At 40.9% G+C, this 13,809-nt stretch overlaps 1 protein-coding gene across 1 annotated transcript in view; it reads right to left on the bottom strand.

The window, feature by feature from the left end:
- Positions 1 to 13,809, bottom strand: part of SLC30A9 (solute carrier family 30 member 9) — a 112,083-nt gene that overhangs the window by 68,572 nt on the left and 29,702 nt on the right. The window contains exon 3 of the mRNA XM_075859428.1: positions 11,011 to 11,073. Coding sequence (XP_075715543.1) covers positions 11,011 to 11,073 — 63 coding nt within the window. The remainder of the gene's footprint in view (positions 1 to 11,010; positions 11,074 to 13,809) is intronic.

The following is a 13,809-nucleotide window of genomic DNA, read 5'->3' as shown; positions in this document are numbered from 1 at the left end:
TAATGAGGAAAAGCACCCCAACATTTGTAAAGCAACTTCTCCAGAGTACGGAAATACCAAACATGTGGTCATAAACGGTTGTTTGGGCAAGCGGCAGGACTCGGAAGGGAAGGCACGCCATTTAGCTTTTGGAGCGCTGATTTTGCTGGATTCATTTCTCTGCACCATGTCGCATTTGTAAATCCCGTGAGGTACCAGTACAGTGAAACCCCCCCCCAAAAGTGACTCCATTTAGGAAACTACACCCCTTGAGGAATTCATCTAGGGGTGTAGTGAGCATTTTGACCCCCAGGTGTTTCATAGATTTCATTAGAATTGGGCAGTAAACATGAAAAATTTCATTTTTTTTCCACTAAGACGTAGCTTTAGGTAAAAATGTTTCATTTTCTCATCAAATAAAGGAGAAAAATCACCGTAACATTTGTAAAGCAACTTCTCCAGAGTACGGAAATACCCCATATGTGGTAATAAAGTACTGTAGGAATACACATCAGGGCTCAGAAGGGAAGGAGCGCCATTTGGCTTTTGGAGAGCAGATTTTGCTGGATTGGTTTTTCTGCACCATGTCGCTTTTGCAAAGCCCCTTAGGTAGCAGTACAGTGGAAACTCCCCAAAAGTGACTCCATTTGGCAAACTACACCCATTGAGGAATTCATCTAGGGGTGTAGTGAGCATTTTGACCCCACAGGTGTCTCATAGATTTTATTAGAAATGGGCAGTGAAAATTAAAAATTACATTATTTTCCAATAAGACGCAGCATTAGTTAAAAATTGTTCATTTTCTCAACAAATAAAGGAGAAAAAGCACCGTAACATTTGTAAAGCAACTTCTTCAGAGTAGGGAAATACCCCACACGTGGTCATAAACTGCTATTTGGACAAACAGCAAGGCTCTAAAGGGAAGGAGCGCCATTTAGTATTTGGAGTGGAGATTTTATAAGATTCGTTTTTTGACACCATGTTGCATTGAGCTATAGTACCAGTACGTGGTACCCCCCAAAAAAATTACCCCATTTTGGAAACTAGATCCCTCAAAGAATTGATCTAGGGGTGTAGTGAGCATTTTGACCGCACAAGTGTTTTGCAAAAATGAGTAAACAATAGATGTTGCAGATTGAAAATTGCTGTTTTCCACAAATATGCCATTTCAGTGCCCAATGTGTTGTGCCCAGCTTGCACCACCGTAGACACACATGCCATAAATTGTTAAGCGGGTTCTCCAGAATACAGTAATACCCCATATGTGGTCATAAATTGCCGTTTGGGTACACTGCCAGGCTCAGTTGGACCACCATTTGGCTTTTGAAGCGCAGATTTTTCTTGGTGTATTAGTGGTATTTCAGCTTATAATGTGGGGGCATATGTGAGCTGGGCGGAGTACATCAGGGTATATGTAAGCTGGGCGGAGTGCATCAGGGTATATGTAAGCTGTGCGTAGTACATCAAGATATATGTAATCTGTGGAGTACATCAGGGTATATGTAATATGTGCGGGTACATCAGAGTATATGTAAGCTGAGTGGAGTACATCAGGGTATATGTAATATGTGCGGGTACATCAGGGTATATGTAAACTGGGCGGAGTACATCAGGGTATATGTAAGCTGGGCGGAGTGCATCAGGGTATATGTAAACTGTGGAGTACATCAGGGTATATGTATTTATGTGCGGGTACATCAGGCTATTTGTAAGCTGTGCGGAGTACATCAGGCTATATGTAAGCTGGGAGGAGTACATCAGGGTATATGTAAGCTGGGAGGAGTACATCAGGGTATATGTAAGCTGTGCGGAGTACATCAGGCTATATGTAAGCTGTGCGGAGTACATCAGGCTATATGTAAGCTGTGCGGAGTACATCCGGGTATATGTAATCTGTGCTGAGTACATCAGGGTATATGTAAGCTGTGCGGAGTGCATCAGGGTATATGTAAACTGTGGAGTACATCAGGGTATATGTATTATGTGCGGGTACATCAGGCTATTTGTAAGCTGTGCGGAGTACATCAGGCTATATGTAAGCTGGGAGGAGTACATCAGGGTATATGTAAGCTGGGAGGAGTACATCAGGCTATATGTAAGCCGTGCGGAGTACATCAGGCTATATGTAAGCTGTGCGGAGTACATCAGGGTATATGTAAGCTGTGCGGAGTACATCAGGGTATATATAAGCTGAGCGGAGTACATCAGGGTATATATAAGCTGAGCAGAGTACATCAGGGTATATGTAAGCTGGGCGGAGTACATCAGGGTATATGTAAGCTGTGAGGAGTACATCAGGGTATATGTAAGCTGGGCGGAGTACATCAGGGTATATGTAAGCTGGGCGGAGTACATCAGGGTATATGTAAGCTGTGCAGAGTACATCAGGGTATATGTAAGCTGTGCGGAGTACATCAGGGTATATGTAAGCTGGGCGGAGTACATCAGGGTATATGTAAGCTGGGCGGAGTGCAACAGGGTATATGTAAGCTGGGCGGAGTGCAACAGGTCATAATAGGATGATATAATAAATGGGGTGAATGAAGAATCCATGGATTGGTGTGGTCGCTTGGAACCAATCCTTTATACACAGGCCGGGTTTATTGGGTATTATACAAAATATCTGCGCTCCAGCGTTGCCTTATATTGGACTTCTTCACTAGCCCTATAAGCCGCACAAGGCCCTAAAGTTTCCTCATCTCCGCTGCGTCTACAGGGTCCACCTGTGGGGTCCAGCAAATAATGATGTGGGGTATTTAGTGAAATTCTACTGGACCTAAAAATGAGTCTGGGCCGTCATTTTGCATCATTGCGTTTTGAGAGTCATAACGTGTTATTTTTCCGGTGACGGAGCTGTGTGAGGGCGCGTTTTTTGTGGAACGAGCTGTAATTTTTATTGGTTCCATTTTGGGAGACATGCGATTTTTTTATCACTATTTATTCCATTTTTTGGGAGCTGAGGAAACCAAAAAACAGCCATTCCAGCACATGTCTTTTTTGTTTTTTTTGACAGTGTTCACCGTGCAGTATAAACAACATGTTAACGTTATTCTGCGGGGCGATACGATTACAGCGACACCAAATTTATATCGTTTTTTTACGTTTCAGTACGATCCCACAATAAAAATTCTCTTCTAAAAAAATCATGTTTTAGTGTCGCCATTTTCTGATAGCCGTAACTTTTTTATTTTTTCGTTGATATCGCTGCGGGAGGGCTTGTTTTATGCGTGGCGAACTGTAGTTGTATTGGTACCATTTTGCGTTACTTGCAACTTTTTGATCACTTTTTTATTACATTTTTTTTGAGACAAGATGACCAAAAAATAAAATGCGGTCATTGTTTTTTATTACAAATTTTTACGGTGTTCACCGTGCGGTAAAAATAATGTGATATTTTTATAGATCAGGCCGTTCCGAACGCGGCGATACCTATGTATAGTTTTTTTTTCATATTTTCATGTTTTTTTAATAATAAAGGGGTTGATCAGGGAAACCGGACAAGTGTTTTTATTATTTATTCTTTTTCTTTTACACTGACCTGGGGACTTGAAGATCTGGTCTTCTGATCCCCGGTACGATGCATTGCACTACTTATGTATGTACTTATGTAGTGCAGTGGATCGTAACGGTCATTTATTCATTTGACAGTTAGCGTATTAGGTCCTGCCTCGGGCAGGACCTAATAGGCTACCGTACCTGGGCAACCAGGAAGCCTAGTAACGGCTTCCTGGTTGCTATAGCAACAATCGCCACCCGCGATCCACCACGGGGGGGTGCCCGGGGGTTACAGAGGGAGCTCCCTCCCTCTGTAAACCACTTCAATGCGGCGGACGTCATTGACAGCCGCATTGAAGGGGTTAAATGGCTGCGATCGGCGGTAACAGCCATCGCAGCGGCATGTCAGCTGTGTATAACAGCTGACAGCCGCTGAAGATAAAACGCGCACAGCTCCTGTGCTCGCTGTATCTGCAGGGCGTAACTGTACGCCCGTCTGCGGGAAATCACTTTGATTTCGAACGTACAGTTACGCCCAATCGCGGGAAGGGGTTAAGGACACAGCCTTGTTTTGGCCTTAAGGCTCAGAGCCCATTTTTGAAATCTGATATATTTCACTTCATGTGGTAATAACGTCGGTATGCTTAAACCTATCCAAGCGATTCTGAGAATGTTTTCCCTTTATGTTAGTGGTAAAATTTGGACGCTATATTCAGTGTTTATTGGTGAAAATTTGCAAAATTTAGAGAAAATTTATAAAAAAAATAGCATTTTTCTGAATTTAAATGCATCTGCTTGTAAAACAGACGGTTATACCACCAAAAATAGTTACTAGTTCACATTTCCCATATGTCTACTTTAGATTGGCATCGTTTTTTGAACATTCTTTTATTTTTCTTGGACGTTACAAGGCTTAGAACATAAACAGCAATTTCTCATATTTTTAAGAAAATTTCAAAAGTCTTTTTTTTAAGGTACCTGTTCGGTTCCAAAGTGGCTTTGAGGGACTTATGTATTAGAAACCCCCATAAAACACCCCATTTTGAAAACTAGACCCCTCAAAGTATTCAAAACAGCATTTAGAAAGTTTATTTAACCCTTTAGGCATTTCACAGGAATTAAAGCAAAGTAGAGGTGAAATTTGCAAATTTAATTTTTTTTTTCTGAAATTCAATTGTATTCATTTTTTTTCTGTAACACAGAAAGTTTTACCAGAGAAACACTCCTAAATATGTATTGTCCAGATTCTGCAGTTTTTAGAAATGTCCCACATGTGTCTCTACTGCGCTCGTGGACTAAAACACAAGCCCCAGAAGCAAAAAGGAGCACCTAGTGCATTTTGAGGCCTCTTTTTTATTAGAATATATTTTAGGCAGCATGCCAGGTTTGAAGAGGTGTTGAGGTGCAAAAACAGTAGGACTCCCCTAAAAGTGACCCCATTTCGGAAACTACACCTCTCAAGGAATTAATTTATGGTTGTTGTTACCATTTTGACCCCACAGTTTTTACACGGCACGTATTTGAATTGGGCTGTGAATTTTTTTTTAAAAAAAGACATTTTTTTCCAATAAGATGTGATTTCATCACAATTTCTTATTTTCACAGGGAACAAAATACCCCATTTTCTTGCCCAATTTCTCTTGAGTGCAGCAATACCCCATTTGTGGCGATAAACTGCCGTTTAGGCCCATGGGAGGCCTCAGAAGGGAAGGAGCGCTGTGTGTTCTTTGAAGTGCAGATTTTGCTGGATTGGTTTTCGGGTGCCATGTCGCATTTGCAGAGCCCCAGAGGTATCAAAGTAATGGAAACCCACCAGAAATGACCCCATTTTGGAAACTACTCCCCTCAAAGTATTTATTTATGGGTAATGTGACCATTTAGACCCCATAGTTTCTTCACAGAAGTTATTTGAATTGGGCTGGGAATTTAAAAAAAAAAATATTTTTCCAATAATATTTAGTTTTGGCTGAAAATTTCTAATTTTTCGCAAGAAATAAAATACCCCATTTTGTTGCCCAATTTGTCCTGAGTGCGGCAATACCCCATTTGTGGTGATAAACTGCCGTTTGGGCCCATGGGAGGGCTCAGAAGTAAAGGACCACCATTTGGCCTAATGGGGATTTTCTGGTGCAAAGTCATGTATGCAGAAGCCCCTGAGGAACAAGTACAGTTGAAAACCCCAAGAAGTGACCCCGTTTTAAAAACTACACCCTTAAGGCATTCATCTAGAGGTGTAGCGAGAATTTTGACCGGAGACCTACACCCCATAGACTGTAATGTGGGTTCTCACGGGTATGGCAATACCCTCAATGTGGCGGTTATCAGCTGCCTGGGTACGCAAGAGGGCCCAGAGGGGAAAGACGAGGGGGGATAAGCTGTGCGGAGTGCATCAGGGTAAGTAAAACTGGAGTCGATTAAAAATCAAGGGATGTATGGTACATTTTAAAACACTCTTTCATACAGAGCCTTCGTTTTTCGGGACACTTGTCACATTGATATATTGTGTCCTTCCTTATCCCCCTCTTATAGCAGACTTTGCACCTCTTTTGACTTTTTCCCTTCTTGGCAGATTGGGGAACTTCTCTTGGAAAGTGTTGCCCTGGTACGATGCGTGTGGCCTCGCTTCCAGAAGTACTGGGTGCTCCCCCCTTCCTGGTCCCTAAAGATTAGATTTTTGATAACCACCTCTTGAAATTCCAGGAAAGTTCTCCTCTGGACTGCACATCAACGTAGCATGTACGCATTGTACAATGCCATCTGTATGATGTGCCCGGCCAGCTTCTTATACCACACCGCATGGCGCTGTAGGGCTTCAGGACTTGATTTGACAAGTCCATCCCTCCCATGTACCTATTGTAGTCCAGGATGAGGTCTGGTTTGGGGGTCTCTGTACTGGTACATGGGTACTGGTGTGGCCATGTATTGTTGTCAATACAAGGACATCTCTCTTGTCTTGTACTTGACACAAAATATGTTGCTGCTAGAACGTGCCCTACTCTCACCCCTTCTTGTTTGCCCAATCAGAGTCTTAGGGAGGCTTCTCGGATTTCTTCTAGCAGTGCCGCATGCCGCAGGACTGGAAGCGAGGCAGTTGAAGAGTGGGACGCTGGTATAAAGATTATCCAGGTAGAGGTGGTGACCCTGGTCCAGCAGTGGGTGCACCAAATCCCACACAATTTTTGCATTAACTCCCAGTAAGGGGGGGGCATTCTGGGGGCTGAATACTGGTGTCCTTCCCTTCATATATCCTAAATTTGTAGGTATACCCTGATGCACTCTCGCACAGCTTATACATCTTCACGTCATACCTTGCCTTCTTACCCGGCAGGTACTGGCGGAATTTAAGCCTCCCTTTAAAACGTACCAAGGACTCAATAGAAATACAATTCAATTCTCGGGGGTGTATGCTTGGGAAATCGGGCACTGAAACGGTCTAATAGGGGTCTCCGTTTATACAAACGGTCAAAACTGGAGGCACTGCTCATTAGAAGCAAAGTATTGCCGTATTTATTTTTTTGGGTTCCAGTTCAGTTCTGAAGTTGCTTTGAGGGGCCTATATATTAGAAACCCCTATGAAACACCCCATTTTAGAAACTAGACCCCTCAAAGTATTCACAACAGCATTTAGAAAGTTTATGAACCCTTTAGGTGTTTCACGGGAATTTAGAGCAAAGTAGAGGTGAAATTGACATTTTATTATTTTTTTGTCAGAAAATCCTTTTTATACCATTTTTTTTTTTTTATAACACAAAAGGTTTTACCAGAGATACGCAACTTAATACTTATTGCCCAGATTCTGCAGTTTAGAGAAATATCCCACATGTGGCCCTCGAGCGATAATGGACTGAAGCACCGGCCTCCGAAGCAAAGGAGCACCTAGTGGATTTTGAACCCTCCTTTTTTATTACGCACCATGTCCGATTTGAAGAGGTCTTGTGGTGACAAAACAGTGGAAACCCCCCAAAAGTGACCCTATTTTGGAAACTAGACCCCTTGAGGAATTCATTGCCGTTTTCATGGGGTGCATGCGACTTTTTGATCAGTTTTTATTCTATTTTTAGGTGGCGTGGTGACTAAAAAAACAGCAATTCTACGATTGTTTTTTTACAGCGTTTACCGTGCGCTATCAATGACATTCACTTTATTCTGCGGGGCGATACGATTACGGCGATACCAGATGTTTAGATTTATTTTTTTTGTCTTATGGCGTTTGCACAATAAAATAAATACTTTTTGTAAAAAATCATTCACTTTTTGTGTTGCCTTATTCTAAGAGCCATAACTTTTTTCTTTTTCAATCAATAAAGCCGTGCGAGGACTTATTTTTTGCGTAACGAACTGTAGTTTCGATCAGCACCATTTTTAGGTACATGCGACTTTTTGATCTCTTTTTATTCCATTTTTTGAGAGGTGAAGTGACAAAACAATTGTGATTGTGGTACGGTTTATTATTATTTTCTTCTACGGCGTTCACCGTGCAGGTTAAATAACAATATAATTTTGTAGTTCAGGCCGTTACGGACGCGGCGATACCAATTATGTATAGTTTATTATTAATAGAAATATATAAAACAAACAAATAAACGACTGATAAGGGAAAAAGGGGGATTTTTACTTTTAATTTGCTTATTTTTACATATCTTTTTTTAACTTTATTACTTTGTCCCACTAGGGGACTTGGGGGCAGGAGGCCCTGATCGCTATTCTAATACACTGCACTACATGCGTAGTGCAGTGTATTAGAGCTGTCAGCTACTCACTGACAGCAAGCATAGCGGGTCCTGACTTTGTCGATGGCATAGCCGGACGCCATTGTTAGGTGTCCGGTTGCCATATTCACCAACGCCGGCCGCTATCGTGTAGCAGGCCGGCGATGGTAGCTTAAAGAGGCTCTGTCACCAGATTTTCAAATCCCTATATCCTATTGCAGCAGATCGGCGCTGCAATGTAGATAACAGTAACGTTTTTCTTTTTCAAAAACGAGCATTTTTGGCCAAGTTATGAGCATTTTTATATTTATGCAAATGAGCCTTTCTTATGGACAACTGGGCGTGTTTTCTCTTATTTCCAACTGGGCGTGTATTGTGTGTTACATCTGGGTGTGTTTACTTGTTTTACTAGCTGGGCGTTGTGAATAGAAGTGTATGATGCTGACGAATCAGCATCATCCACTTCTCTTCGTTACCACCCAGCTTCTGGCAGTGCACAGACACACAGCGTGTCCTCGCGAGATCACGCTGTGACGTCACTCACTTCCTCACACAGGAACTTCATCGCGTCGGACGAGCGAGGACACGCTGTGTGTCTGTGAACTGCCAGAAGCTGGGTGGTAACGAAGAGAAGTGGATGATGCTGATTACACGCCCACTTGGAAATAAGATTAAAAACGCCCAGTTGTTCATAAGAAAGGCTCATTTGCATAAATATAAAAATGCTCATAACTTGGCCAAAAATGCTCGTTTTTGAAAAAGAAAAACGTTACTGTTATCTACATTATGGTAACAGTTAATGAAAACCCCAAATTTGGAGTCTCAGAAAATTAGAATATTAGATAAAGGGCAATTTCAAAACTGATTTTTAACCCCTTAAGGACACAGCCTGTTTTGGCCTTGTGGCACAGCCGATTTTTGCAAATCTGACGTGTCACTTTATGTGGTAACTCCGGAATGCTTTTGCCTATCCAAGCGATTCTGAGACTGTGTTCAATGAAGAACGGCTCAAATTACGTTGCAAAGAAGTGCCCTGCACTTCTTTGCCGAGGCAGTCAATTTACGCGTCGTCGTTTGACAGCTGTCAAACGACGACGCGTAAATTACAGGTCGTCTGCACAATACGTCGGCAAACCCATTCAAATGAATGGGCAGATGTTTGCCGTCGTATTGTAGCCCTATTTTCAGGCGTAAAACGAGGCATAATACGCCTCGTCTACGCCTGAAAATAGGTCGTGTGATCCCAGCCTTATGGTGTACCGCGTCGCTTGGCACGTTCGTCCCTCATATAGGGATTGATGGGGCTAAAGAGACGTTTTACAACCAGTCACTGGAATAAAAAAAAGCTGGTCATGACAGCCCTGCCAGTGTTCTTTTATCTTGTGAACGAACTCTAGTTTGCCACATAGCTGGATACATTTTCCTCCATTTGTATAGATTGCCCTTCAATCCAGTACAGGATTATTTTTTTCCGCTATAATTTGTTACACATCGGACCAGAATGCTGTTCACAACGGTATCAGAATGAAACAAATGTGGGACAACTGCTTTGTTAGCAAGACAGTCATATAGACAGTCAAATGCATTTCTAGGCACATTATAAAATAGCGTCGCTTTTCTTCTTTATGGCCGCCCAAGATAAGAATGCAATATATTTCCAACAGCAGCCGATTTACACAGATAGATTTTTCGATCACCTCATTTGAAAATGTTTTAAAAATTTGAAGAAAACAATATATACCCATATTATCGGAGATAATTCCCTTTAATTCCTCCTTTTTGCGTTGTGTATCTCTACACCCTAGATAAATACTTTAAGGTGTCTAGTTTTTTTTTTTTTAAATGGGGTAATTTATGGGGGATTTCTATCATACAGGCAGCTCAAAGCCTCTCCAAATGTGCAGCGGGGCCTAAAACATTGTGTGTCCTGAAACCCAAAGTGTGCTCCCTTCATTTTGGGCCCTGCCGTGTGTTCAGGCAGCACATTAGGGCCACAATGGGGGTATTTTTGAACACAGGAGAAACAGGGCGATAGATTTTGGGGTGTATTTCTTCATTTTCGCTTTACAAAGAAATCTGTCTTTAAAATAATACATTTGTGGAAAAAGTTACTTTTTTTTTCAAAAGTGCTGCTAAAATAGAGTAAAGAGCTGTAAATATATATTTAATAAAAAAAAAAAGTGTACAGTACGTGTGTACAGATGTGACATATTGCAGTTCAAAATCAAAGAAAATTTTAATTTTACCACCTAAATAAAGTACATGTGACGAAAAAACAAAATGTCAGAATTACTTGAATGTGCAAAACTATTGCAGCGTTACTATCGGATAAAGTTACACATGCCAGATTTTCAAAATTTGGCATGGTCATTAAGGCACTTTCAGGCCTGGTCACTAAGGGGTTAAAAGAATATACGACAGACGTAACGCAAAATCTCTGCCATCATCTTAGCTCACCCAGGAAATCAACAATTACATTGCACTTCAGTATACATAGCAGATGTCGGCACCGCAGAGATCCTTCGAGAAAGACGGGCAATAAGTGAAGATAAAGGGGTTCGGTTCCATAGGGGCTTCGGTGTTTTTGACTGGGAATAGCAAAGTTTGTAGTAATATTCTTGACGCCAAAAACACCAGAAGTCTAATGGAAACCCGATACACTCCATTATAAGCCAATAGGATCTATCAATTTTCACTGTGATCGGTTTGAAAACGTATCCAGCCGTCATGGCTCCGTCAAGAATGAAAGCCATGGTGCTAGTGTGAACAAAGCCCAACATATAAAAAAATAATTAAAAAAAATTATGTAGTAAAAACGATCACAAACCTTTCACTTGAATAGGATCTGGAGGTAAAGTGCTTTTAAATTCAGATTTGCCAGGATCCAGTCCTGATGAAGACACAAGAAATTAGTAATCATAGACTTTACCCAAAGTCATCGTCATCTCAGGCTGGAAGAAATGTATTACAGGTTTCATATAAAATATTAATTTTTCTTAAAAAATTATTTTTGAGACAAATTTTTTATTGAAGGGTTTTCAAAATTATACAAAAATAAAACAGAATTCTTGAATTTTACAAAGATAGAAGATCACGAAAGCAAAAAACCAAAAATTGCTAAATCAATATACATATATGTAAATTCGAGAAACCCTAGATACAAAAGGAAATAAGTATAGTACCGGTAATTAGTAATGCAACCAGAGTATTAAGATCATTTACAACATAAGGCATAATATCCAGCATTATAATTTCACCAGATTGCAAAAATCCAATATTCAAAAATTAAAAAAAAAGGGCATACAAAAACAATATTTTGATAAACAGAACTGAACAAACATAATATCCCTCCTTCATGAGTTTAAAAATATACAGATTCAGGCCCCATGCAGTCCGGTCGTGTGCATGGGGCCTAACCCTAATACGCTTCTAGATAGTTACAGTCTATCTATAAAGGTAGTTGTAGCCCACTAAAAGCAAGCCATTTAGACCATTTATGGGTGAATACCTGTGACCTATGTAAACTGGTAGAAATTAAATGTTCCATGACACAGTTATACTGGACTTTACGCAGAATCTCTTCTTTAGTCGGGATAGAAGCACTTTTCCATCTCTGGGCTATACTCGTTCTAGCTACAGTCAACACATGGGTCATAATCGTATTGTTTTCAGTGCCTATATACTCTAAGGTCAAAGAAAGCAACGCTACTTCCGGTCCCCAGGGGACCGGGAAACCGATTATACTGGTCAACAAGTGTTGTAATCTTATAGCTTCCTTTTGGACAGAAATACATCTCCACCAGATATGTAGTAAAGAACCGGTAGAGGCTTGACATCGCCAACAGTTAGGAGATACATTAGGGAACATTTGAGATAAGCGGTATGGAGTCATGTACCATCTGTAAAGCAATTTCCTTAAAACAAATTAGAAACGCCGTCTCCCACTGCTTAACACTAAATGACCTCCCCAATTCCAGTTCCCATTTTTGTATAAAATTAAAGGGCAGACAGAGAAAATTCATACTGATGGATGGCCTCGTAGGCTTTAGATATACTTTTAGTTATTATTTTAGGGTTATAGAAGAATTGTTCATAGCTGGTGATAGGACCAGTAGCTATAACTATACATTTAACCGAGGAAAGGAGATGCCTCAACTGGAGGTACTTCTAAAATACATTATTTAATGTGACCAGAGAAGATATCAGACTGCAATGCAAAAGTCAGAGAAATAGCTACCGTATTTTTCAGACTATAAGATGCACCCAGGTTTTAGACAACAGAAAATAGGGACAAAAATAATAATTTCATATTTTACTACTTTTCCAAACAAAAAACCGATTAATAAAAAAAAATTTAAAAAAAATTGTTCCGTTTCACCACATTCTAGGAGCCATAACTTTAATATATTTAGTCGATTGAGCGGTGAGAGGGCTTATTTTTTGTGGGACAAGCTGTAGTTTTTATTGACACCATTTTTTGATCACTTTATTAAAACATTTTTTAGCGCTAAAGGTGAAAAAAAAACAATGATGCTGGTGTTGTGCTTGGGGAAAAATGGGAAAAGGTGTGTTTTGGTTTTTTTTAACTTTTTTTACACTCCTGAAAACATATCTAACATTTTATTAGTTCCGCTAGGGACTTGAACCGGCGATGTTTGTATTGCAGTATATTGTAATTTCTACAGGGTTCTGCTAAGCCCTGCAGCGGCAGACCATTAAGCCCCCGGGCTGCCATGACCACCATTGGCGCCCCCCCGATCACGTTGCAGGGGGTGGGGGCGTTGGGCTGTTGGGGGGGCTGTCCCCCTCCTACCGGTTTAAATGCCGCAGTCGCTATTAACCACGGCATTTAACTAGTTATATAGCCAGAAACAGCGCGATCGCTGTTCCTGGCCGTTAGAGCAGCAGGTCAGCTGTAAAACACAGCTGACACCTGCAGTGTATTGAGCTCCAAACATCACCCCCCCCCCCCCCCGCTCCATGACGTCTGGCGCAGCCGGGTCCCATTGACCGCCGAATATAAAAGACGCAGGGACTTTCTAGCAGCGTTTACTCTTGCTAAAATGTGTGTCTTTTAGTCAGAAAAACACGGTACAAATTTTTGGTGCCAATTCAGTTATATTAGCCCAATGTAAAGCGGTTTAATTTGCCCAAATGTAATTGGATAAGAAAACTTCCCATTTGGGTCAACGGACCAGGTCCGGAAAGAAGGTCCGGACAGAAAATCTGTCCAATCATAGCAAGACTTTAACATGGAGTAGAGAAGGGGTTTTTGTTTTTTCATTCAATTAACTGTAAATGTCGTTTAAATGTAAATTTCGGTTCAGTAAATTGTTCACACAGGAGGTTTTGTACGCGGATTGACACGTTTTCCGCAATGGAATCAGCATTAAAAAAAAATACGCCCCAAATCTGCCTCCCATGGATTTCAATAAGAATTGGAGGCATTGTTTTTTGTTTTTTTCCAAAGGACAGATTTTTTTTCTGCTCGCTGAAAAAAATTAAAATAAAAAAAAAATGTATGGTTTTAACCCCTTAACGATGAGCGACGAATATATCCGTCACAAGCAGGTGTTAGTTCCTGCATAGCGGCGAATACATCCATCGCTCTGATCGCAGAGCCAGT

Source organism: Rhinoderma darwinii, chromosome 1 (genome assembly GCF_050947455.1).
Source record: "Rhinoderma darwinii isolate aRhiDar2 chromosome 1, aRhiDar2.hap1, whole genome shotgun sequence".
Classification (NCBI taxonomy): Eukaryota; Metazoa; Chordata; class Amphibia; order Anura; family Rhinodermatidae; genus Rhinoderma; species Rhinoderma darwinii.
This window is presented reverse-complemented; position numbering and strand designations above follow the sequence as displayed.